At 45.8% G+C, this 27,890-nt stretch overlaps 1 protein-coding gene across 1 annotated transcript in view; it reads right to left on the reverse strand.

The window, feature by feature from the left end:
- TIMD4 (T cell immunoglobulin and mucin domain containing 4) overlaps window positions 1–21,141 on the reverse strand; it is a 32,435-nt gene extending 11,294 nt beyond the window's left edge. Inside the window, exons 1-5 of the mRNA XM_081135212.1 lie at window positions 21,023–21,141; window positions 15,770–16,111; window positions 13,086–13,343; window positions 12,041–12,103; window positions 11,146–11,208 (exon numbers count right to left, since the gene is read on the reverse strand). Of these exons, the coding sequence (XP_080991338.1) occupies window positions 11,146–11,208; window positions 12,041–12,103; window positions 13,086–13,343; window positions 15,770–16,111; window positions 21,023–21,080 (784 nt within the window). The 5' untranslated portion in view covers window positions 21,081–21,141. The remainder of the gene's footprint in view (window positions 1–11,145; window positions 11,209–12,040; window positions 12,104–13,085; window positions 13,344–15,769; window positions 16,112–21,022) is intronic.
- Between the last annotated feature and the right edge of the window lie 6,749 nt (window positions 21,142–27,890).

Here is a 27,890-nt window from a genome sequence, read left to right on the forward strand (position 1 = left end):
TAATGTTTGGAATACAAGGAACTTTCACTTTATAGGGCTTAAATTTTTTTTTACAAGAGCATGTATTTATTTTATAACATGAAAAATAAAGTTTAAATGTTAAAACTATAGCATAAAAACACCATCTTTACCTTCAAAGGACTGATAATCTAGTAGGTAGGCAATGATCAGTGAATAGTCCAGAGGAGCCCCATTGGAACAGACTCACTTCTGCCCTTTCTAAGGAATGTCCTATATCTGGGTGGTATAGCTGAAGGGTTGGCACACTAAGGCCAGAGGGCCAAGTCCAGCCCGCTGCCTGTTTTTGTTCAGTCTGAGAGCTAAGAATCATTTTTAAATACTTTAAATGGTTGTGGGGAAATCCAAAGAATGGTGACTCATAACACATGGAAATTGCAGGCAATTCAAATTTCAGTGTCCGTCAATAAAGTTTAATTGAAGCACAGTGACACCAATTTGTCTGTGTGCGCGCCTGGCTGCTTTTGCACTGAAAAGGAAGAGTTGAGGAGTTGCAGCAGAGACAGTATGGCTTGCGAGGCCTAAAATATGTATTATGTGGCCACTTACAGAAAAAGTTTGCCGACTCCTGGTAGAGTCAGTCTACTGTTGCAAAAACCACACCCCTGGAGTTAGAGAATTAAATGTGTTACATCTGAGCACAATTTTACTCTGAAAACTTTCAGACTTTCAGACCCGAGGGTGGTGAGAGACTTGCTCTTCAAGACGGTTATGCCTAAGGCTGTAGACGAGAACCCACTCTCTCACTCACTCAAATAAAACTATGTGCTGGAAAGACATTGCAGTTTTAGAAATTCTTTAAGAATCCATTTTAAACATCACCCCCGTTTCCATCCCATTAGCTGAAATTTAATTCAAAATTACTAGAAACTCCCTCTCGTAATCAATTTGAGCGCTACTGCATGCCCGGCATAGGGATGAGGACTTCATGTGAAATATCTCATTTGGTGCTTACAAAACCCATTTACAGATGTGTAAACTGAGGCTGAAAGTGTTTACCTGGTTTGCCTGAGGCAACACAAACCATAAAAGAAACCCAACTCTGAATGACAAAAAAATCATGATTGTAACCACTCTGAGAGAAGAGAAAAAGAGGCTATTAAAATCCTATTTGGAAACACAATCTCTATAACCAGTGGGCTCCCTGCCAGAAACCAATTGGAAATAAAAGCTCTCTCTTTCCTCAGTGGACACATTTTAAAACTCATAATACACATGTGGACTCATCATTGAATTCATAGACGCTGGGACTCATCTGTCTCTACTTTTAAAACAAATTTAATTCTAAAGTAAGTCCATTCAATGATGCCATCTTAACACAATCCTAGAGTTTGGAAAGTGACAACTTCAAGCCTTCAGAGATCAGTTTCTTTTCTTTCCTAGGTAGCATTGGCTTATGCTGCCCCCTTGTGGATCATTGGTGCTATGGTCTTAAAAATCCAGAGGATAGCAAAGGGATCCAAAATCACAATCTGAATTAAGTTTAGAGTCGGGAGGAATTTGAAATTACTTTCTCTGATTCCTTTCTTTAATCAGTAGGAAAACATATATAGAGAGAGAATTTCACTCATGCCAGTTCCACAGGAGTGAGTTACAAAGAGAGTGGCTAGAACCCATATTTTCTGACCTTGCCTAGCAGCATTAAGGTAGATCCAGAATTATAAAATGCCTTTTGAAAGTAGACACACACATTTACTGAATTCATATACTTCCATTAAATTCTGGGGACCCCCCCCCACACACACACGTTTTTAACATATAGCATGGTCAAGAAGAGCACCCTACACTAATTGAAACAACAGAGCATTACAGGCCTGAGTCAGATGTTCCTTAGCTCCAAGGACAACACTGGGTGGGGTCCGTTTGTAAATTTTGAAATGGAACAGAGAGCAAATTGTGTTGGCACCAATGTGGTTCATAAAGAGGAAGGAATGACAAGATGCCTTCACAGTTCACGTAGATGTGGTAACAGAGGAAAGCCAGAGACTCAAGGATACCATTATTAGAGTCACCCCAGTTCTGAACTATGCCTCCACCTTCCACTGCCCCCGCCCGGGGTGCCTCACACCCTGTGACAGCCCAGAGTCACCGCCCCAGGCTATTGCACTTACATGTTGATATCTGAGGACCTTGGTGAAGCACAGACAAGACCTCACCCCTAATCCTTCCCCACTGGGCTCCTGTCTGAAGAGCAATGTCCAGCTTTACCCTGCCCACACCAGCCGATCAATAAGTATTGATTGAGGGAAGCATCAAGGTGCACATTTTACCTTCAGAATTATTGATAATGACAACAACGATAATAAATACCCTAGTCCAGCCAGCGTGGCTCAGTGGTTGAGCGTCGACCTATGAACCAGGACTCCGGTCACTGTTCGATTCCCGGTCAGGGCACATGCCCGGGCTGCAGCTCCATCTCTAGCAGGGGCCGTGCAGGAGGCCGCCCATCAGTGACTCTCTCTCATCATTGATGTTTCTCTCTCTCTCCCTCTCCCTCCCTCTCTCTGAAATCAATAACATATTTTTTAAAAATTAAAAATAAATGGATACTCTACACCAAGCACTGTTTACATGCCCAGCACAGTGCAAAGTGCTTCCCGCGTTTGATTTCAGAAAACGCTCTGCAGTCGGCACCATCACTGTCCATCCGACAGTAGAAACCCTGCAGCGGAGAGACGGCAGGCCACCTGCTCCAGCCACATAGCTGGGGGGAGTGAGCCAACCTCAGAGCCAGGATTATCTACCTGGGAGCCCAGGCCCTGCCCTCTGAGCTCTGTGGCCTTTGGAAAACGTGGCAGGAGCTCAGATACACCTGCTCGGGAAAGACCGGCGCTGGAGAGGGCACGGCCGCGCTGCTTCTCGGCACAGCGGGAACACTGCCATTTGGGATGCACCCCTAGCCACCTCCCTAACCCCCCCCCCCGCTGCCTAGGGGGGCGCCATTTAGGAAAAGAGATTTTAATAATTATCATTGTGGATGATGACAGTGATGAGCACATGAGCAGCTGAAAGGACACGAGGCTCTGACATTTATCATCACGTTTGAACTTCAGAATGAATCTGCGAGGCAAGGAGACTCATACTGAATCAAGTCAACTTGGGCAGCAGGATGGAAAGAGGAAGAAACTGAGGCCCAGAGAGGTCCCGTATCTTGTCCACCGCTGCCTAACTGGTGATGACAGTAAATGGTGGTGCAATGACATCTGAGTGGGAATTCCACGTGTGTTCCCCTCAGCCGGGCCGCTGAGCGTCACGGGTCCCACCGCTAGGCCCTTGCCAAAGGGCGTTGGCACCTTTATTCACCGACTTTTTCACAGTGGGGAGAACAGGCACCTCGTCACAGCGCTCGCTGAGGTTTACCCTTTGCTCGCTGAGGTTTACCCTTTTGTCCCACCCCTGTGAAACCAGAGATGTCTGCAGTCCCACCCCTGGAAGCCAGAGCCGTCTGCGCTCCCACCCCTGGAAGCCAGAGATCTCTGCAGTCCCACCCCTGTGAAACCAGAGATCTCTGCAGTCCCACCCCTGTGAAACCAGAGGTGTCTGCAATCCCACCCCTGTAAGCCAGAGATCTCTGCAGTCCCACCCCTGGAAGCCAGAGATGCCTGCGGGCCTGGCTGGGCGGGGAGGGACAGTCCGGCGTGGGAGCGAGTCCCCAGCTCACTTGGTTAACATTAGTGAGGACGCATCTTAGGCCCGGCTCTGTTCTGCTCGGCCCTCGGCACCTTCACACCCTGTTTGTCTCCCCACAGACGTGGCGCCTCCTTGATCTTACCCGTTTGGCCTTTCCGAAGGCGAGCCCCTGTATGCGAGAAGCACACGGGGTCAGTCCCAACTCCAGCAGTGAAAGAAAACGCCACCAGGTCGGTAGAACGTGATGCTGTTGCAAGGAGAATGGTGAGAACCCACCTTTTGTCTCTCCTATCCCCTGACTGCCAGCCTGTCAGCTGACCCGAGCCCGTGGAAAGCGCCGGGCACAAGAGAGAAAGCAAATCGGCTGATGCCTCGCCAACGACGTTGCCTTTGAAGTCAGCTGCACGCAGTCTCCTTCCTCCTGACCGCGGCGTTTGTGGGTGACAGTGAGCTTTGCCTCACTCCCCTGCCCTCCTCTGCACCTTCCGCTGGACTTGTGCGGGGAAGGGCGATTCCTCCTTAAACTCCCTACGCCCTCCTTCAACCAAGGACCCAGAAAACGGTCAGGGCTGCCAGGGCCCGATGGCGTCTTTAATAAGACAGTGCAGTGTAGGGGAAAGAGCTGTGATCTGGGAGCCAGAAGAGGGTCCTACCTAGGGCCCAGTCCCCCCTGCTCTTCAAACCCTTTTAGTGCCTCGGTGCCTCAGTTTCCTTCTGAGTAGCATAAGGAGAGTGTATGGCACCAGCAATTCCTAAATGCCTTCTTGGCGCCAGGGATGGGCTGGCTTCAAAAGAATCTCCCGAGGAAGCTGGTTAAACGTATGGTTTCTTGGGCTCCCTCCCTGCCTGGTTCTAATTCTGCAAGCCTTGGGGAAGCAGGGCACTCTCTGTTTTCACCAAGCTCCCTGTGGTTCCGGCCCACGAACAGGCCTGGTGTCCACCGACCGGATAACCCCTCAGGTCCAGGCAGTGCCGCACGGTGAGACTGTGCACTCAAAGCACTGAGCCCAGCCCTGGCTTGTGGGAAGCGCTCGATCAGTGTCATTTATTATCAGTGACTCCCAAAACTATATCTACAGCCCTGAACTGTCCCTTATGAGATAATATGCATGAAAGTATTGGCACAGGGGCAAGTCCCTATTTAGCACTTATAAGGAGAAATCATCATAGTAATTACTATTTGATCTGAGGTAGGTGCCAGCCATCAAAGACACCCACCCTCCCCAGGCATCCCTGAGGGAGTCCAACCCCCCACATTTCCAACTGCCTGCTAGACATCCCAGAGGCACTTCAAATTCAATCACGATCTCCCAAACAAATGTCACTCTTCCTCCTGGGGTTCCTTCAGCAGTTGACCCATCGCATCGATCTGGTCTCCCAAGGACAGAGACTTAGTCGTCCTTCATTCTCAGTTCAGTCACCAAGTCCTTTCAAGCCTAACTCCTAAATGGCTTCGACTCTGTCCCCTCTCTGTTGTTACTGCTGCCATCATTCTAGTCTAGACACTCATCTCCAGCCTGAATTACTGCAGGAGCCCCCTGGGCAGCCTCTCTGCCTCCAGGCTTCCTCCCCTCTGATACATCTTCCACACTCTTGCAGAGCAACTCTTCCCTCTTCCTACAGCAGAACTGAAAATGTCATGCCTTACTCAAAAAAACACAAAACATGAATGGTTCTTTATGACCCTGGAATGAAACCTAAATTCTTCAGCCCATCCATCGGGACTAGCCCTGGCTGGGTAGCTCAGCTGGTTGGAGTGTTGTCCCCATACACCAAGGTTGCAAGTTGGATCCCTGGTCAGGGCACATACAAGAATCAACCAATGAATGCGTAAGTAAGTGGAGCAACAAATCGGTGTTTCTCTCTATCCCTCTAACCTCTTTCTCTTTCTAAAATCATTAAATAAAAAATTTAAAAAAAAAACAAAAACCGACACCACTCCCAGCTTCCTGTCTTTATGAGATTCGACTCGCCTATTTAACAATCTCCAAAGATTTCCTGCTCTTATCAAGTCCCCGTGTCTCTGTTCATGCCGTCTTCCCCCCGTCACCCTTCCTTCCTCAATGAGATGTCCTCACCCTTGGAGAACCAACTCAGAGGCCACTGAGTGAGATCGTCCTGGCCCTCCTTTCTAAGGAGGACTCTGTGTTCCCCTCCTTGGAGCCCCAGGGCGCCTTTTCATACTTCTGTCCAAATCAAAGCACGCTGGATGATTAGTTGCTATGTACAAGCCTGTCTATACCACCGAAGAGTGACCTGTTCAAGAACAGAGGTCATGACTTACGTCTGTATGTCCTGTGCCATGTACAGAGAAATGACTAGATAAGCCACGTTCAATGAATGCCAGCTTTGAAAGGCCTCTTCCAAATATCCACCTTATGCAAACCAAATGCCAAGATAAAGATAGCAAATCCCATTTCCAACCACCTATTCCTCTGAGAATCCTTCATTCCGTGGAAAGGCCTGCTTGCTCTGGACCGTGATACAAAGGCTGGTTTTGTAAAACAAGAAGACACAGCATTAGAGCAAATGTTCCTAAAAGCACCCGTTCCCCACTCCTTCACAGTCCCAACCTTGGGACCCAGAAAAAAGCTACTGTAAAAATCTCGAGGAAAGAAAAAAGTCACTATTAGCAGAGCAATGTTCTTTTTTTTTCCAATTTTACTGGATTGACAGTGCAGTCCTCTTGCACATTTGGGTACATTAAATTTGAATCTGTTCTACAGCTTTGACTTCATGCTGGTGATGGGTATAATGATCCATCTGAGGGGCTGAGAACCAGTGAATCCTAATGCTTTAGGATCAAATATGAAAATGGGCCCTGGGGGAGGCTCTGTTGAAAGACAGTGGCTGCCAGTCCTGGAACAAAGGCCAACTGTACCTGAGATCAGAACCAGCCTCTGGTCTCAGCTCCCTTCCTAACTCACCGCAAGGCCTCTCTCAACTTGCTGGCCTTTTCCGGGCCTCAGTTGCCCAGTTGTCCATAGACAACAACCCTTCAGTCCCCAAGAGTTCACAGTTTAAAACCCACAGAAGCTAGCAGCGACTACCTACTCTCCCTCTGTCTAGCTGTGTGATCTTAGAAAAGTCAGCCCACCTCTCTGTGCTCCATTCTAGGCAGCACTAGAGAGGGGAAGATTTGTCCCCCTGGGTGGGGGGTCCTTCCGATGATGTCTGCAGACCAAACACCTTAGAAGTGGAAGAGGGCACCAAAGCTGAAGATATGTCCTTGGAGGTGTCTGCACGGCAAGCTGGACCACAGCTCTTTTTCAGCCATAGCTTGATTTCTAAGCATAAATTTCTAAGTTTGAGCAATGTGAGAAAGACAAATAAGAGGCAGCAGGTGATTAAGGACATCCATCCACAGGAATAAAACCAATAATTGAGAGCTCTGTAGAGCCATCTAAAAAGGAGTCAGCGAAAAACTTTCAGAATCACATATTTACTCTAATAGTGGGCAGAGAAGTGTCAACATTCAACATTTGTAACTTCCCCAAGTTCGTAATTTTGTCGCTTAGGAGTTGTTTCGCTGGTGTGATCAGCAGTTTCAAAACAAAACAAAACAAAACATAAGACTTTGTCCTTATAAAGAACAGTGAGTCAGCTGGGAGATTTTGGAAGTGGCCTCTTGTTACCCTGCTGGACAGGCCCAAAATCGAGGGGGTGTGAGTAGGAACAGAGATGCATGGAAGAGAGGAAATGGGAATCCATTACGGTGACTAACATTTACTAGCCAGTAATTATGCACTAGGCATTTTTTTCTCACGCATTTCCTCACCTAATAGCCCTGTGAAATAAGCACTACTATTATTTCAATTTCATATTTTCAGGCCTTTCCCACTCCCCAGTAGCGGACTAGAAAGAAAGGGTTTGGGGTGTGACTGAGGCAGTGAAAGTGAGCCTGAGACATAATCAACAGAGGACTTAATCCCAGGCCACCTGGTTGTATTTAGGAAGTGACATAGTCACTCGGCTCTACCCACCTGGCCTCAGAGTCCCTACCCCATCGAGACTGAGTCTTTAGGGGGCAATTTGGAACCATTTCACAAATTCCTGCTGCCAAGCAAAAATGAGTTGATCCTCAGGCTAGAAGGAATGATTTCAACTCCTAGATACCTGGAGGAATAAGAGTCTGTATTCCCCTAACAGACTCCCCTTAGCTGCAGGAAGAACCTGGGAGGGCTTTTACTGTTGGTGCTATTATTATCTGTGTCAAGAGCTGTGTGACCTTGGAAAAATCACCCCACATCTCTGAACTCCATTCTAGGCGGCCATAGAGTCAAAGTGAGAAACTGCCTTCTGGGTAATGCTAATTTTAGGGGATAGGCATTTTGACAAGATCCTCTTTAAGAGTTTAAACCCTCAATCCATGAAGGAAGCCTCACCATCCAAAAATCATGTGAAGAAATGAAGAGGGAATTGGGGATATTTAGCCTGAGAAAGAAAACCCCACAGAGACATGCAGGCCCTGTGAAATGGGTTAAAAGCTCTTTCAGGTAAATGAAGAAGTAATCTTTTTCTACAAAAGCCTCCACGGGGACATCAGGGGAAGCAGAACAGCACGGTGCTAGAGTGGAATCAGGGTGGCACAGACGTGGGCTGAATCCAGGCCTGTCATTCCCCGGGCACGTTATATAACCTTTATATAACCTTCATGAGCTCTTGAGTGGATGTGATAGTGGAATCTATACTGTGGGCTTTGGGGAAAATTGCATGTGGTTATGCATGCAAATGGATAGTGTTAAAACAATGAAAGGCATGCATGGGTGTAAGCTTGTCTAAAAACTCTCTGACCCTGTTGTTGTTTTAATGTGTAAAATGCAGGTGATATCTGAACCTGACTGGAGGTCATTGTGAGATTTTAGTAAGAAAATGCATGTTAAAAACCTAACACATTGCCAAGCACCTAACACACTGCTAAGTCCTTAGTAGATGGTAATTCTTATTATAAGTGTTTTGTTACCAAAACCAGGGGGAAGAGAGAATGGTAAATGGAAGAGCATGACCTTTTAATTGAGACTGGAAAACAATCAGGAATGTTACAGAAGGTAAAACCTCAGGTGAACTTTTATTCCCAATTCAATGTAAAGTAGTCCGAGATTTAAATGGAATAAATGATAACATTTTGACAACTCCTTGCCCACCCTTCATCACTTTTCTGCCTGCTACCTTCTCTTCTGATAGAAAACAGCCCCACCCTAGCCCTGTCCCACGGACAGAGGAGGTTTGAATCCCTGAGACCTAGTTTCCCTCAAGTCATGAACATCGAGCCCAGGTTTTCTGTCTTCCCCCCACCTGAGGCAGCACATGCCAAGCTTTTCCACATGAGATTGCTTGCATTTCACCCTGATTTATAGCCTTCCTTCAAAATCCGTGCCCCTTCCACTCACTCTTGTCTGTCCCCTCCAGTCCTATCCGCTGAGCCTCTGTGAGTGACGTGACATTGCCTCCTTCAGCAACTTACAGGATGGCCGCTTTCTGGTTAATAAACATACAGAAAGACACCCAAACTCTCTGTTAATCGAGTCAACAAAATGACATTCTCTTCTCAGGAGGCTGAAAAAATTAAACAAATGGCCCTATCAAGTGCAGGAAGGGTATGGGAAAGCACAGAGCCCGTGGGCAGGGAAACAAATTGGCACAGCCTTTCCAGAGGACAACTTTGTAATCGCTGTTAAACCTGAAAGTGCGCATCTCTTCTGGCCTGGCGCTCCTCCGTGGTCACCGCCCTGGCCAGAGAAGAACCTGCCTAAGCGCTCGGGCCACTCACTGCAGACGCTGCTCAATGATGAATCACTGGAGCAAGCAGGATGCCTGCACGGGGCGGCGGGTACTGCAGGGATCCAGAGTGGGAAATACTGTACAGCAATTTTTAAAAATATGTCTTGCCCGGCCGGGCCTGGCTCAGCGGTTGAGCATCGACCTAGGATCCAGGCGATCAGGGTTCGATTCCCGGTCAGAGCACATGCCCGGTTGCGGGCTTGATCATTGATGTTTCTATCTCTCTCTCCCTCTCCTTTCCTCTCTCTGAAACCAATAAAGATATATTTACAAAAAACAATATATATATGTATGTCTTTATTGACTTCAGAGAGAGAGAGAGACATCAGTGATGAGGGAGTCATTGACCAGCTGCCTCCTGCACGCCTCCTGCTGGGGACCGAGCCCGCAACCCAGGCATGTGCCCTGACCGGGAATCGAACCACTACCTCCTGGATCCTAGGTGGATGCTCAACCGCTGAGCCTCGCCGGCCGGGCTACACAGCAATTTAACATAATGATGCAGATCTACATGGACTGAGGGGAAAAGCTGTCTCATATATATAATGTGAGGTGCAGAAAATAAAATGCAGAAAGCCGCACGCAGTGTGATAGCCTTTAAAAATAACCACACACAAATCAAATTGTGTGTTTCTCTACACACCCTTAAGGGAACAGAAAAAGATCTAGAATGATCGTCTTCAAGTAATAGCAGCGATGACCTCAGAGGAGGGGCTGGGATTAAAGAGAGGGAGTCAAAGAAAACTTTATCTCTACCTTATTTTTTATGAATCCCCCAAAAACGAAAGGCATTGGTATAATATTTATGCAAGATAAAATAAGTTAGCAGTATTTTGAGCAATGACAGGGTGGGCCTCCTCTGAGCGCTCCTGGCTCCCAGAGGCGGCTGAGGAAGGGGTTCGGAAATGAGGTGGAAGGGGGAAGGAGCCCGCTCTGGAGCTTCTAGCGTGTTTCACTTTCACCCCAGCCTGCGCGAGGGTGTAGGATGTGACCCCGGTGAAACCAAAATAGCTCCATCCCAAGACGAGCAGGCGGACGGCAGCCTGTTCCCACGGCCAGAGACGGACACTCAGAGCACAGCCCCCCACCCCCGGCTGAGAAAAACCACTGAGCCCCTCGTTTCCCACGTCCATGTCTGGGAGTTGGCTGGAGGGCCCACGGCTTTCAAAGAGAAAACGAATTTAGGCAAGGGCTTGTCCTTCTATTTTGGGTGTTCCTCTGTCCTCTGAACTGACTTCTGTCATTGAAAAAATGAAGAGCTGAGGTTTACTGCGCGTTTGGTACATGCCACGCACGGTACGAAGTGGTCTACATGCATTTCTCATTTAACCCTCAGAAAAAAGAAAGGTGTTATTGTTATTATTCCCATTTTACCAATGAAGAAGCCAAGGCCCAGAGAGATTAAATAAATTTCCCAAAGTCACACAGCAGGTAAGAGGCAGGCCTTGAACCCAGGCGGGTGACCGCGGAGCGCGCACCGGAGCCACTCTACCTCCTGCCCCCATCTCCTTCCCTCGCTCCCTCTCTCCCTCTCCCTTTAGCTCTTCTTTACAGGAGTGAGTGAGCCACAAATGCTGCCTGGACGTCAGTTTGTCCCAGGCGGACTGCATGGCACACGGGGTCCAAAAGTCATCTCTACCCATCTGACACTCCATTCACTGTTTCCTTTCTCTCGGTCGAAGGCTAAGGAAAGAAAAGCGAGCTGTGCCCACATACCTTTGGGTGTGAGTAGGGTAGTGTTTCCAGAAGTCACCTCAGAGAGAAAGAGCGTTTCTGACTCTGGAAGAGAGAAAAAGTTTGCTAAAGGGCAGCAAAGAAAATAAGTGTTTGTGCTGAGTAGTGAGATTTAGGGCTATTTTTTTATTGTTGTCTTTGTGCTTTTCTATATATTTCTGATTTTCTTCAAGGATTGCAAGTAATTTTTGGATTCTAGGAGAAAAAAAATACAAATGTGTCTTAAGATGATTATTTTAAAGGCCAATGGGATAAAAAATACATATAAAATGGATTGGTTTAGTGTTCATGGACTTTAGGTGACTATTCAGAGTATAATAAAATTAGCCAATTGAATATTGTAAAGCTATTTAAATGATCTAGGCCTTATTGGGGCAGCAAAAATACCTAAGAAAACCTTCAAGCTATCTCATGATTGCTTTCTAATAATCTTATCCTCAGAATCAGAGGTTGAAGTGTGGCAGGGGCTCAGATAAGCCCCCGTTAGTAACTCAGTGAGAGGTCCAAGATGCTGGATCGAGAAGGATTCAGGAGAAACAGAAACAAAGAAGAAAAAAGATTGTGGGTAGAACCAGTTCACCATCAAAAAATATTTTAAGGCATCTGGAGGCCTTTCCTCAACCATTCTCTAATGCCCAGGCAGAGATATAACCCCTGGCAGATGGAACTGGGGCCTAACCTGAGGTGAGATTTTCTGGTTCTTTAATAAACATCTCCAAGATTCCTGGGAGGTCAACAGGAGGACATCGGTTTGTCCCAGGCGGACTTCATGGCACACAGGGTCCAAAAGTCATCTCTACCCATCTGACACTCCATTCACTGTTTCCTTTCTCTCGATCGAAGGCTAAGGAAAGAAAAGCGAGCTGTGCCCACGTACCTTTGGGTGTGAGTAGGGTAGTGTTTCCAGAAGTCACCTCAGAGAGAAGGAGCGTTTCTGACTCTGGAAGAGAGAAAAAGTTTGCTAAAAGGCAGCAAAGAAAATAAGTGTTTGTGCTGAGTGGTGAGATTTAGGGCTATTTTTTATTGTTGTCTTTGTGCCAAAAAAGCTAACTTTTCAAAAACATAGAAAAAAAGAGTAGGGGAAAAAAGAGAAACAGTTTAGTGAAAATACACACACACACACACATACACACACATATATACACTGTTATGGACTGAATTGTGTCCTACCCCTCAAATTTATATGTTGAAGCCCTAACCCCCAGTAGTTCAGAATGTTTGGAGATAGAGCCTTTAAAGAGGTGATTAAGGTAAAATGAGGTCATTAGGATGGGCCATAATCCAACATGACCGGTATCCTTATAAAAGGAGGAGATTAGGACGCAGACACACACAGGAAAATGGCCATGTTAAGACATAGTGAGAAAAATGCCCATCTATAAGCCCAAGAGAAAGGCCTCAGAAGAAATCAACCCTGCTGACACCTTGAGCTCAGACTTCTAGCCTCCAGAATGATAAAAAAATAAACTTCTGCCCTGGCTGCTCTGGCTCAGTTGGTGGAGCATCAGCTCATGCACCAAGAGGTCCCTGGTTTGATTCCCGGTCAGGGCACATGCCTGCGTGGGCTCAATCCCCAGTGGGAGGCATGCAGGAGACAGCTGATCGAAGTTTCTCTCTCTCTCTCTCTCTCCCTTTCCCTTCCTCTCTCTCTAAAATCAATTAAAACATATTTTAAAAATTAACTTTTGTTGTTTAAGCCACCTGGTTTGTGGCATTTGTTATGATAGTCCTGGAAAACTAACACATTAACACATACTCCCCCCCACCCCCATGTGCACGTGCGCACACACACACACACACACACACACACACACACAAGAGTAAGTCTCTGGGCTGCTCATTCAGCAGAAGAACCCCGTTCCAGGGGACCCAATGTGCATCTGACCAGCAGAAGGGAAAGCGTGGCCAACTGTATCACCTACCTGCAGTGAGGGTGGACCCTTCCGTGGAAGGCTCAGTGGTCGGAAGCACTGTGGTTGTCTCAGGAAGGGCGCCTGGTGTTGTCAGAGGGCATGTGGTTGCCACTGTGGCGAGGGCAGTGGTTGTTCTTGCCTGAAGTGTTCTGGTTGTGAGGTCAGGTGTAGTCACGGCTGTTGTTGGAAGCGCAGCTGTGGTGGTTGTCATAGCGGTGGTGGTGGTGGTGGTGGTGGTGGTGGTGGTGGTGGTGGTGGTGGTTGGGGCTGTAATCAACAGAAGATATATATGGTAATAAGCAGAGATGGAGGAAAAGGGAAACAGTACAGATATATCTGGAATCTTTTCATTTCTCTCCGTTTCTGCTCCCTTCACCTGGTCCACTGTCCTGGACCATGGTAATGCCCTTGGAATTTGGGTTTCTTGCTGCTAGTCTTGACCTTTCCGATCTGTTCTTCAACCTTGGTTTGAGTACCCTTTTAAGCTGACAAATCTAATTGTGTCAGGCCCCTGCTTACAACTTTTTACTGAGTCTCCTTGCCCTTAAGATCAAAAGCCAAGCCCCCAAACTTAGCCGCAAGGCTCCACTTGATCTGGCCCTGTCTTTCTTTCTTTCCAGTCTCATGTCACCACTTTACTCTCCACTTTCCCCAGCCCACTGGCCTTTCTTCAGTTCTTTGAACATATCAGCGGCCTTCCAGCTAGAAAAACTTTGTACCTGCTGCTTCCTTGTGTCTCTCTTCATGAGACTGGCTCCTTCGTAACCCTCATATCTACATGGACACTTCTGCAAGGAGAGTATCCATATTTTGTAATAACTTTTTTTTGTACTCTCAGACTTTACCTGCACAGCACTCATTGCATTTCATAACCACACATTTATTAGATGATCACTGTTTAATGTCTGCTTCTCCCACTAGTTGGTAAGCCCCATGAGGGAAAATCTGGTATTTACTTTGTTCTCCGGTACACATGTAATACCTACCATGGTGTCATGCACACAGTAGGTGGCCCAAAAACATCAATGAGAAAATGAACAACTGCATCAAAAGTGACCCCAGATATAAAATTTCAGTCACACAAGATGAATTAACTCTGGAGATCTGCATAACATTGTGCCTACAGTTAACAGTTAATATATTGTACACTTGAGGATGTAGTCTCTGTCAGATATTAAAGATTGGTTCGTGCCAGCACCACTCACCTCCTAAACGTTTGAATCTAGGTTCATTAGCCACAGCTATTCTACAGATACCACCCTATAAAATGTGCCAAACTTCCATGAACTCTAATGGACCAGAAAGACACCCTTAGTTTCAAGTGAACCTAGAAATGACCCCACAGAGTATGGAGAGCAACAGGTATTTTATAAAATAATAGTTGGTTATACCAGGTTTGAAAAGAGCAGACTTGGGTAAGCGTCGTTTAATTCAATAAATCAGAATAGAAATAACTTCTGTCTCACAAAGTTGTTCTGAGGGGGAAATATGCTAATGTGTACAAAAATTCTCTAATTAGAAGCATTCACATCAGTTCTCAAATTTTAAAGTGCATTAGGATAAACTAACAAACAAAATAGAAACAGGCTCATAGATACAGAGAACAGACTGACAGCGGTCAGAGGGGAAGGGCCTTGAGAGGCTGGGTGAAAAAGGTGAAGGGGTTAAGCAAAGAAAAAAAGCACCTCATGGACACAGCCAGCCATATGGTGATCACCAGCGGGAAAGGGGGCTGGGGAGAGGCAGGAGAGGGTAAAGGGGGATAAATGGTGATGGAAGGAGACTGACTTGGGGTGGTGAACACACAATACAGTGTACAGATGATGTGTTACGGAATTGTACAGCTGAAACCTATATAGTTTTATTAACCAATATCACCCCAATAAATTCAACATTAAAAAAATAATAAAAATGAAATAAAGTGCATGAGAGCCACCCGGGGAGCCTGTTAGGCCCTGCCTTCCGCCATGCCCATCCGGTTAGGGATGGAGCCCAAGATCCCTCCACCTCTGATGAAAGCTGAACACAAGGCTCACTTCACGAGGCCCCGTCGCAGACAAACAGGAAAGCTGCTGCTGTTGGCATCACTCAGCCACAGGCTGCCCTCCAGGCCGCTCACAGCTTTAGGAGCCCCACCGTATTCCAAGTTTCGCCAAAAGCCACAGAAAGGAACAGACGGGAAAAACAGCTGCAAACAGCCGTGCGTCCCACGCCCCACGCCCCACGCCCCACGCCCTTTCTCTGCTGCGGGAAGTTCCAAATTACTGGCCTACGGGCCGGAGCTGACCCACGGGCATGCTTTATTTGGTTTGCACAGGATATATTTCTCTAAATTTTGAAATCTTTGCCAACATGCAAATACGATCGGTCTAGCTCACATAAAAACTGAGAGATCTGAAAACCCTGGGCCTGCATTCCTGCACCGTGGCAGTCCCCGAGATAGGAAGCAGCTGCCTTCTTCAGGCTGACCCTGCAATTTCCTTCCCCACCCGCCACCTTCCACTCCCTCATTTCCGCCCCCTTCCCGCCCCCTTGGATCTCTGCTTCACACTGTGGCTTCTCTAGTCGTCTCCGCAGTCCACGGTGCCGTCACCTTCGTTGGTGTGAAGCCTGTCCACCCCCCGCCCCCCCAGCCCATTACCCTTTAACCACTAAATCTCTCCTCCCAGGGGCGAGCCCCTTCCCGCGCTCACCTTTCATCAGCCTCAGGCGAATGTTCGTCTTGACATCGTTAAACCAGCCGGGCACCTCTATGCGACAGCAATACACGGCGCTGTCCCCTTCGTTGGCGTTGAAGATGGTCAAGGAGACGTCGCCCCTCCAGATGTTCCCCCGGAGGTCGTATTTCGACGACCTCCTGGAGATCACCTTCGTCCCGTCGGTGTGGAGAAGCTCCTCGTTGCACTTGGAGCTGGGACACGTGCCTTTGCCCCAGCACATGCTGTTGCTGCCGCGAGACCAGGCGGAGTACACGCAGGGCAGGGTGGCGGGCTGGCCCAGGTAGGCCCGCACGGTGAGCTCGGCCGCCGCCGGGGCTGCGGGAGGGCGAGAGAAGCCGCTGCAACGGTGCAGACGCGCTGCCCGGGGCGAAGGGGGCTGCGCTTCCTGGTGTCTTTAGCCTAAACTCCGACGCGCCCTTCAGCGCAGCTGAGCCCCTAACTCCATGTCCTTCCACCCCCCGGGGGAGATGGCTGGCCCCCCCGAGTGTCCAAACTCATTTCCACAGCAAGACCTTTTCGCTCACTGAAAAACTCTGGACCCGCCCTGGCCGGCGGGGCTCCGCTGGTTGCAGCACTGTCCCCTACACCAGAAGGTGGCAGGTTCGGTTCCCCGTCAAGGCGCACACCCAGGCGCGGGCGCTGTGGGTTCCAGCCCAAGTCAGGGCGCTGCGGGAGGCAACCGACTGATGTTTCTCTCTCTCTCTCTCTTCTCTCTCCCTTCCTCTCTCTAAAATCAACTTTTACAAAAACACTCTGACCTTGAGTACCATTAGATAAACCAATAAACTCTCCGATGAAAGATCCTGACCCTTTAACTCAATTCCACTAACTCATGTAAACAGGTCCAAAAGCAGCACTCTACCCACTGTGCCCCAATACGCGGTGGCTACGCACCACTGACCGAAATGCCTCCAACGAGCCTCCCTCTGTCTTCCAACCCAGAGAGGACTATGGCAGGAAGCTGGGCTGTCAAGCTGTATCCCATTGTCCTCCCCTTTTAGTACAGGAAATAAAAGTTAATTGCCCTGGACCATTTATTTCTTGTTAGATAATATGAAGTCAGGTGGAGTGTGAGGATTTTTTAAATGTTAGAACTGAAGTGGACCACAGGATTTACATGGAATGACAGCTGGAGGGTTTGCTGGAAAGTATCACTACAGGGTGGGGCACAAGCAGGTTTACAGTTGTGAGTACATGAAACACAGAGTTTATTCTTGTATTATTATTATTTATTAATTATTGTATTATTTTTCATATGAACAACTGTAAAGCTACATTTGCCCCCACTCTAGTTCTAAGGTGAAGTATCCGTGCTTCCCAACTTTGGCTGCTCATCAGCATGACCTGGCGAGCTTGTTAAAAATATATATTTTATTGACCAGCCCTGAGTCAGAAACTCTGAGGCCAAAGCCCATGGGAATGGGCATAACCAAGCTCTTGGGGTCATTCTGATGTCATTGGCCACTCACCCAGTGTTTGAGGACCACTGGAAGAGCTCTTTAAAGATCACATCCATTTCTGAGAATCTGTGAAACATTTTCACTGCTGCAAATGGTAAGCCCAGTGATTGTTCTAAACCAAAAAATTAAATTAAATTAAAAAATGATTGAAATGAGAGCCTGGCAGGCTGAATGAAGCTCCAGACCATCAGACTACATCCTAGGCACCTAAGTCCCTGCGTATTGTTTCCCTCAAGGAACCTCCTGCCCCATGAGACTCTCCATTCACTAACTTTGTTGACCCATTTGGCTAAGTTGTATAAGACCTGGCAGCAGGCCCCTGTTCCTCCCTGACCCAGGCGTCAGGGTGTCCAGTAGACCTTCCTCTCTAGGAGAGGACCCCAAGAGGCACCTAGAGAGTAAACAAAAGGATGTGCTTCCTGGGATTCCCACAGTTGGCTCTCATGATGAAGGTCATTCCAAATACGGAGTAGCCCGGAGCCTTCCCTGAACTCACAGTCTCTCCGCTTTGCCACAGTGAAAGTATTTCACAGATCATCAGTGCTGTGGAAGTCCATTTTGCCCACCATAAAACCAGGAAAAAAGATAAGAAATTCATTGTCATCACCCCCGGCTGTGGTAGCAACACAGAACACATGCACGTAAAACTAGCAACTTCTAAAGCATAAGCTTCTTCCTATTAATATTTGGGAAATTAATTTTAAAATATATGCAAGAATTATTTCTACTGGAGAGTCATCAGTTTATTTTCCCAAGTATTACAGCATTGCAGGCAGCATCCTACCTCTTAAGAAAAGACCCCATAGAAAAACTAAAAAAGGGCATAACAGGCAATCCATAGATGAAGCAACATAAGTGGCTAGTAAATTTCACCTATTTGGCAAATATTTAGAATGCTGGTAATATCAAGTGCTGGCCAAAAGGGACCTAGGGAAAGATAGCCTACCGGAGTCAACTTAATGAAATGGGGTATGAACTGGTATAGCCACACTGGGAGCCAATTTGGCAGTTTCTATCAATATCCAACATTCATGCGTGCTATCTAAACCTTGGCAATTAGCCCTAGCTAGTTTGCTCAGTGGTTAGAGTGTTGGCCTGCAGACTGAAGGGTCCCAGGTTCGATTCTGCCAAGGGCACGTATCTGGGTTGCAGGCTTGGTCCTCATGTGGGAGGCAACCAATGAATGTGTGTCTCTCTCATCAATGTTTCTCTCTCTCTCTCTCTCTCTCTCCCTTCCACTCTCTCTGAAAAGCAATGGAAAAAATATCCTCGGGTGAAGATTAAAATTAAATACATAAATAAACCTTGGCAATTTCATGTTTTATTTACCCTAGAAAAACACACATGCACAAGGAAACCTAACTGCAAATGTTTCCTGCAGCCCTCATATACATGTGAATGGAATAAATAACCTGTATATGGGAATGGCAAAACTGTGGCACATTCATCCCGTGGAATCGTGCATAGAAGATTATTAGAATTAGATAGACCTGCGTTAGCTGGCACAAACACTCCAAGTCTTACGAAAGTATGAGAAGGGCAAATTTTAATGCAACACAAAATATAAAACCATTTGATAAAATAAATATATAAAAAGTTTGCATTGTGTGTGTGTGTGTGTGGTGGGGGTGTACAGATATATGAAGCTAAATGCATAGAAAAGTGTCTGGTGGGATATACACCCAACTCATTGTGTCAGTCACCTCCATGACCTTTGGAAAGGGACAGGGCCTGGGAGTGGTCATCAAGAGGGATTTTAGCTTTAGAATATTTTTATTTTTTTCACCAAGGGTGTTTCTGTATTACTCATCTGATGAAAAATGAATGTTTTCAAAAAAAGGAAGCAGGCAATTAGGCAATTTGGTGTGGCAGAAAAAACACCCATTGGGCTTACATTGTAAACCTCATCTGCCAGTTACTGCCTTTTGTGTTCTTGGAGGAAAACCACAATAAATCCTAACCTCATTACCATCATCAAATAAAGGGGAGAAATAGCAACTCCCCTCAGAAAGAGTTTCTAAGGTTCAAATGAGACAAAATATCAAATGCCACATGGAATTAATAAAGTAACCTTGCACATTAGAATTTAAAAATAGGACAAAAAACTGTCCCTTCCAATTACACAAGTATCAGGGAGCAAAGGAATTGTTGGTATGGAATCAATTCCCCTTTTCAGGAGTTACCCAGGATGGTGTGGGTACAACCTAGGCTCTGGTGCCTGCATGCTTTCCTCAGCTGGTGACCTTAAGAAAGGCTCTTCCCCAATCCAGGTCTCAGTTTCACCATCTACAGACTGAAGTGTCTGATTCTGCATCTCCCCCCCTTTTTTTTTAATCCTCACTGAAGGATATTTGTTCCATTGATTTTTAGAGAGAGTGGAAAGGAGGGGGCTGTGGGGGAAGAGAGAGAGAGAACTCTTGATGTGAGAGAGACACATTGATGGGGCCAGGGACAAACCTACAACCCAGAAACATGCCCTTGATGGGGACTTGAACCCGCTGTGCAGGCCGATGCTCTAACCACTGAGCCGTGCTGGCTAGGGCTGATTTGGCATCTTTTAAGAGCATGTGCAGCTTTGATTGATTCTTGGTGATTCTGAACAGTCACTCTCTTCTAAACTGGTCATTTTAGAAAAGACCCAAATGAAAGAAAAAAAGACAGTTCACCAGGTGCTGGCTCCTCTCAGTGGGGTTGGAGAAGCCGCCCTGGCTCAACCAGCCACTCTGTCAGCGTCCAGCCAGTAGCTGGAAACGTGGACTTAGACCCCAGCAACTTTCCACATGACAAAGCCCCCCCACCTCAAGTTCCCAGAACAAGAGAAGGACCATTGCCAATGCTGATACGGAGACAGGGCCTGCTTCGTTCCATGAACCGTTACAGAGCATCTGGGGAGAGAAAGTTCTCTGATGGGGGAACTCCAGGGAGGACAGGGGCTCACCGCAGAAATACCTAAATCAGTCCCGAGTGCTCAGGAAAAGCCTGACTTACGGGGAGACCTGAAGACCCCTGGGGTGAGGGAGGACAGCAAGGCAGGGAGGACAGCCGGGCACAGGCTTGGGGGTGAAGGACACGCCTTTGCTTTCCTTGGAACGCAGCTGTTTCCTCATGAAGCATGTTTGAAAGATTCAGACGCAAATAACCACCAGACTTTTAAAACTGCACATTAGATATTGTCTAGTCCTACAATCACAGATCATTAAAACTGGTCTTATCCGGGTCCCTCATTTTATACATGGAAGAGCCAGAGCCCTTTAGACGTGTTCCCGAAGTGGACGTGCCTGAGCCGGCGGCTCTGGCTCGGCACAGAGCATCTTGCCCTAGGCCACCAGGACGCGGGGTCTAAGCCCCGAGAGTGCCTTTGCCGTGCCCAAGCCGGGAAACAACGCCAGGAAGAAACTCCACCTTGAGGCCTCATTCCCAGCAAAACCAAAAAGCAAACAAAAAATTACCAGAACAAATTCCCCTCGCTCTGACTGTGCTGGTAACACCTGTAAGGACATCCCCCCCCCCCCCCCCATTTCCTCTGACCCCTTATTTCTGTGTTTCTTCTTAAATTGCCATTTCTGATATGAACACAAATTACCCCACCGTAAAACCCCCAAAGCGGTCTCAGGATACAACCTTGTATAACAGGAAGGGGGGAGACCCTCCAAAGAAGAAACCCTGGGGGGGGTGCAGGAATGAAGGGGGCCCCTGCTGGACTGAAGCCGGAGCAGCCCAGGGTGCTGAGCCCCGCGCTCCTGCACGGCAGGGTTCAGACACTTACTCAGATAGAGCCGCCACAGCGCACTCAGCAGCCAGAGGAGGAGAGGCCCCTTGGACATTTTGAATGTTGGCTGACCCCAGGAGTCTGTCTGTCTGCCCAAAGTTCATTTCTTATACTCCAGTTAATGCTGACGGGGCGGGATCTTTTTGTTTTCATTTCTCTTTTTTTGTCTCAAATCTTCCCTTTCCTCCATCCTGAATGGCGTCCCTGAATCTGGGATGCACGACAAATTGCCCTGAGCCCTCTTCTCCTGGACGCTGGTACGTGTGTGCAAATGGGGAGCACGACGGTGGGGGGGTCTGTGTACCCCTCTGCCCATGATTTGGGGGGTTTCCTCCATGTGCAGGAGCATCCATGCGTGTGCTTGTCTGGAGGTGCATGTGTAAGCGGCGCGTGAGCTGCGGTCCTCCTGGATGTGCCCAGCTTGTAATAAAACTCAGCTAACTCTCCCCACTGGTAGTTGTTCACACGCGGAGTCCTCAAAGGGGCCAAGGAAAAGGTAAGCTGGAAGTTGGCGCTGTTCCCATTCTGGGTTCTCCCTCACCCAGACCCTAGGCATCCCCTTCCCCCCATCTTTGCTCTGATAAGAGAGAAGGAAAAGCAGGGCTGCGATCAATCATCACATAAGCCAAAAACCCCATTAGAGTTTACTGGGCAAGGGAAGAAAAGGTTCAGTAGAGGAACATACTGGGGTCACCGCAAACAAGCCCAGGGGCTGGGCCCAGTTCCACCCCTTGAAGCCTCCGGGCGGAGAACAGCACAGAAGGTAATTCAGGAACTAGATCACAGGGGCTGATCTAACCAGGGGGTATTCACAGCCCTTCTGGACTCTGTATGGTCAAGGGTATACCCAGGAACACAGAACCACTGAAAGGAGGAATCAAATCAATGCTCACCAACTGGGTGTGTTTTCTAAAACAGATTTATACCATCATCATTAGTTATTGAATGCTTAATTACATGCCAGGCATTCTGCTAAATGATACTAATATATTATTTAATTCTCACAACCCTAAATGATACTAATATATTACTTAATTCTCACAACCCTAAGAAATACATAATATTATTCTTCCCATTTCACTGATGTGAAAATTGAGGCTTAAGAGAGTTACATAAATGATACTCACAGCCAAAAAGTTGTAGAAACAGGACTTAAGCTCAAGACTTCTTGATCTCAAAGCCCAGGTCCTTAATCACTACACTCTCCTTTGACCTGTACCCCTGAGGGTAATCCGGGAATGAGACCAACCATACCAGTGGCCAGTTCCAACCCGGCGTCAGACAGGGAATTTTAGGGTGCACAAATGTTCTAGATTTTTTTTAAAAAATCTCATTTGATTGTAACCAGCCAAACAAGTCTCAGACATTTAACATTGTTCACACTGAAGGAAATGGCAAAAATACAAATATTGGGTGAGGCTCTGACCTAAGAGAAACCAGAAAACATGGGGAAGAAATGATAATAGAAGGATTCAGAGAAAATCTTCCCACTGAATGCCCACCAAATTGTGGAATTCTATTCCCAGGGAGCTAAGGGATTTAATGTCTGGAAAAACGGAATGGCCCTAGTACAACACAGATATTAGTATCTGGGTGTTCCCCAGCAATACAGTCCAAACCCCTTTCAGCAAAGTCACTAGTGCACAATCCTCAGTCATGCATGCAGCACTCCTAACTAGTTTCCTGTGTGTCACTTTAAATATAGACAACCAAGGACAACCAGACATTTGCGGAAAGTCTTCAACATGAAATAGATAACAAAGACAACATCCAAGATGACTTTTCACTCACAAATCTAACAAATTGATAGAATTAAGAGTAAGGGACTGGACAGACAACCCTCTCTCTCTTTCCACATGGCTTTTCCTCACAGCATCTTGGGCTTCCTTACAGTATGGCATTCTCAAAATAGATGGGTTCTTACACAGTATCTGGCTTTCTCAAAAACGAGCATTACAACAAGCTCAGGCAGAATCTTTGAAGGGGAAACAGCTTTGGAAACTAGTTACCATAACAACCAAACCAGGATGGAGCAGAAGGACAGAGGCATAGGTTTCAGGTGGTGTGGTAGTGAGTGTAACTAGTAGATTATCTCACACATTTAGGTATTTTGAAAATAGATTTGATAGGTCTTTGATATATAGGTTGGAGCATTTGGGGTAAATTTTGATGAACATTTGGGGAAATAAGAAAAAAGTTTGGCAATTATTATCATCAGGAAAGATGAAACGTTGTATAAGAAAGCTTATGTAATATAGTACATTTGCTCAATATGAAAGATATTTATACAGTGATAATAATGTAAGCTCTGGCTACTGTCTTAACACAAAAGCATGATATGACTACATTGGAAAGAACAGCAGAGAGAAAGTGGGGTGGGGGTGCAAGAAAGCCAAACCCTATCCGCCCTTACAGGAGGTCAACAGATAATGCCTCAAATTGATCAATCAAACAGTACCAGAGAGAAAAAAGACAGAAGAAAAAATTTAGAAAGTTTAAATTTTATGAAAAGAATAAGAAAGTAATTGACTATTTTTTAGTGATAAATCTTTTAAGATAATTTTACTTTTTAAAATGTACATATTGAGCACACCTAGCACCCAGATCTTCATCTCTGAATACGTCTCTCAGTAGAAAGGTCCAGGGCTCCTTGGAGAAATGACTGAGCAGGAAATATTTTAAATAAGTCCGGAGCAACTTCTTGTGCTAGAGAGTATGGAAGTGCTCCAAAAACCTAAACAAACAGCAACCACAAAACACGATGATGGGATTGTTAAAGGGACAGAGGAGACAACTGAGAGGGTTCCCCATGACCAAAGCTGAAACAATCTGACCAACAAAATAAATAAAATATTACTGAATTATAACCTAAAGTACAATATTAATATCTATACTGATATAAATAAGTAATTGAATCAATAAATAAGTGAGGGAGAAGAGACAAATCATCTGTCCAGAGGAATTCCACATAATTTATGTAGATATTTTCTTTTCAGAGGTAGAACGTAACTCCCCCTTCATAAGTGTGGGCCGGACACACTGACTTCCTTCTGAAAAATACAGTATGGACGGGGAGAAAAAGGGGCTAACTTTACAGTGAAGAGACCTGGCAAGCACTACCTCGGGCTGGCAGTCAAGGTCAACATCGACAGCGCTAAGTCGCCTTGATAGTATGCGCCCTGGAAATAATGTAAATGGTACTGCACCTCTGTGATCTTCTTTCAAGAAGCATAATCCCAGTAAAAGCATGACAAAAACATCAGACACAACCAAACTGAGGGACATTCTACAAAATATCTGCCATATACCTCTCAAAACTGTCAAGGTGATCAAAAATAAAGGAGAGGCTGAAAAACTGTTGCAGCCAAGAGGAGCTGAAAGAGACATGACAACTGAATGTAAAGTGGTATCCTGGATGGGATCCTGGAAGAGAAAATGGTCATTCAGTAAAAACTAAGGATATCTTTGGACTTTGGTTGATAATATTGTATCAATATCGGCTCATTAATTATAACAAATATGCCATACTACTGTAAGATGTTAACAGTAGGGGAAACGAGGTGTGGGGTGTATGAGAACTCTCTGTACTTTCTTCATAATCTTTCTGTAAATCGAGAGCTGTTCTAAAATAAAGTTTAATTTTTTAATGCACATACTCTTTTATTTTAGAAATGCAACTGTCAATAATAATTTGGTATCTGGACGGGGTCACACACTGTAAAAAGAGACTAAGCTCGGTTTTCTTCTCTTTCTAAGTTGGGTCCATGGACGGGCTTCATGGAATTCACAAACATCTTCAATTTGTATCACTGTATTAAATCATAGTATTCTTTAGAGAGGATCCATAACAGTTCTAGGCATTTCATGTCCTTGGCACCTTCTCTCTTTTTTTGTATATGGAGGTTTGCCTTTGGAGAGCCACGCCTCCCTCATTCTCAGTCAGTGCAGCTCAGGTGGTGCTATTTCATTCATGGCCATGGTGTTTGGCTCAATGATGGACAAGTGAGCCAAAGCCAAGGATGATAATTCTGGCATGTCTACTAGGACTTTTGAGAGACAGGACCCTCCCTATTTTCCACTGGTCATTGAGCTGTGCGGAAATGAGTGTGAATCCAATGCTAGCCATCCAGCCACCAATAGGTAAAGCCTGCTTGAGAAGAGAACCTATCAGATAGAAGGCAAGTGGAGAAATAGAGAAGCCTGGGTCCCTGACATGTTTAGAACCCTGAAAGAAGTCCCATCAATGTGCCAAAATAAATTCTTTTTGGGGCTTAAACCAATTGTGTTGGGTTTTCTGTCATTTGGAATCAAAATACCCAAGTTCTTAAATCTAGAAGGACTTCTACTTAGTAGTAATTCAGCTGATGGCTAAAAGTTTTCTACTTCTAAGAGTTTACAACTATCAACTGGTCCAACTCCCTGCTTCATGAAACACCAGACAGATAAGTCATAGATGCTACCCTTAAGAACCTGACAGCTTCAAATCTAAAATCTAAAATCTTTCAATCTCCTCCAGCTTGGGCAGTCTATGACTGTGTACTCTTTTGAGGTCAGGAAATGACTTTAACCGGGGAAGGGGGCTATTTTCTGAGGGCTGTGTTGTTGTTTTTTTAAGTGGGAGTAGAAGGGTAGTCTCTCCAGCTTTTGTTAACCACGGGGATCTATTCAGGAATCTCTCTCTCATTCTACTGCGCATGCATCAGCTTCCTCATTTTTTGTGATTTCCTATGGGATGGGAAATGAGACTGCTCGGGTTCCATCTTGACCACATACTGTCTGTGTGGCTATGAGCAATTTACTTCCCCTCTCTGTGTTGAATTACCCTTCTATAAAGTTGAGATAATAGCACCTACATCTTGAATTGCTGTGAGCACCTAAATGAGATGATTCATGGGAAGCATTTAGCGAAGTACCAGGCAAACAGTGAATACCTCACAAATGCTATTCACGCAGTTGTTATTTAGATAGTGTTAGAGCAGCAGCAAAGACAGAAAGACCTGCTTTAGTGGATATATCCCATTGTCTGTCAACATCCCATCCTTTGTGGAACCAACCCTTCCTCAGTCTATGTGGATCCAGTCTGGTGCATGAGTAAGGTGGGCATATATATGGCTTAAGTATAACCATTCACTTAAATCTATCCTCTTGCAGGAATTGATACAAGGCAAAGAAAATAGGCTGATTTACTTGGAGAAACTGGTTCAATCAGAGACATGAAGAATCGTGAATCTTGAAAAAGAAGGGAGAGTGAAAAGATCACTAACTGACCCATCCATCCACACATTTATATATGTGGCCAAGCTTCTGCTTGCATACCTTCTTCCAAGTAGTCCATTCTACCTGCATACAGCCCTAGTCGTTACGGAAATGGAAAGGAATTAACATTCACTAAGTTGTGGCTATGTGCTAAGCACTGTGGTAAGTGATTTTCACATATAATCTCAACAACAAACCTGTAAAGGAAGTATTACCTTTACCTATACATACAAGGAACGAGGTCTTGGAAGAAGTTTAAAAAAACAAAACCAAAAAAAGCCTTAACTCAAAATAGCTTTAATTTGTTTATGAGTCTGTCCCTAAAACAGTCAGTTGAATCACTTAGGAGTCGATTCAACTGTGAGAAATAGAAGATCCAACACACAGAAGTATAACACATAAGGGGTTTGTTTTTTCTTTCATAACAAGAAGTCTGGGTATAGGCAACCCACGGATTCAAAAATATCACCAAGGACCAGGCTCTTCTCTTGTTATCACGTTGCTTTGTCACAACATGGTTACGTGGTTACAGGAGGTTGATGTGTTTCTGCACATCAAATCCATCCTTAGGAAGAGGAAAGGAGAGTCATGAAGGCTTTTACATTATTGTTCCTTGACTTTTATTTGGGAAGGGAAGTCCTTCTAAGTAGATTTCACCTTACAACTTATTACCCAGAATGAGTTCACCAGCCAACTCTCAAGTCCATCCTATGAGGTGTCTATGACTTGGTTTAGACAAATCAGGGTCATCCCTTGAGCCTGGCGGAAGGACCTAGTGTTTCTGAGAGCAAGGGATGAAATCTGATGGTTCCCTGGGAAATAAATTAGAGTTCTATTAGGAGATGGAAAGACTGTTGGTAGAACAATGGACAGCATCTTCTTTATCAGAGAACTCCACCAGGACAAGGGACTGTGTATATACCCCTCTTGCAGTTGACCCAATGTCAGCTTCCAGTAGATAACAAGTTCTTGTGGAATGAATGAATGAATGAATGAACATTTTGACTTATTAAAGGGAGAAACTGATAGAAAGTAGAAAGAAGACTAGAGTTGCTAGAGGATTTGCAAGTATTTCAGAAATCTCTGAGACCTTTTCTCACCTCTCTGAACCTGATTTTCTTCATCTATAACATAAGATTAAATAACCCTTGCACCATGAAGTTGATTTGGGGATTGAATGAGTCTTCTTTTTTTTATGGGTATTTTTAAGTTTTAATTTAATTAATTAATTAATTATTTTTAATACATCTTTATTGATTTCAGAGAGAAGGGAGAGGGAGAGAGATAGAAACATCAATATGAGTCACTGATCGGCTGCCTCCTGCACACTCCCGACTGGGGATCAAGCCCGCAACCCAGGCGTGAACCTTGACCAGGAATGGACCAGACGACCTCCTGGATCCTAGGTTGATGCTCAACCGCTGAGCCACGCCCGGCTGGGCTGAATGAGACTTCTTATGAGTAAGTTCTTTGAAATCATAAAGAATTAGGAAAATATTGTTTTGGTTTATAAGCTATGGAAACAAAGACTGGAGGAAGCTGGCATGAGTCAACTGGACTTTGAAATCATCCTTAGAAGGGGGCCTCCTCAAATAGAAAAGGAGAAATG

The sequence above is a fragment of the Miniopterus schreibersii genome, assembly GCF_964146895.1.
Source record: "Miniopterus schreibersii genome assembly, chromosome: 4".
NCBI lineage: Eukaryota > Metazoa > Chordata > Mammalia > Chiroptera > Miniopteridae > Miniopterus > Miniopterus schreibersii.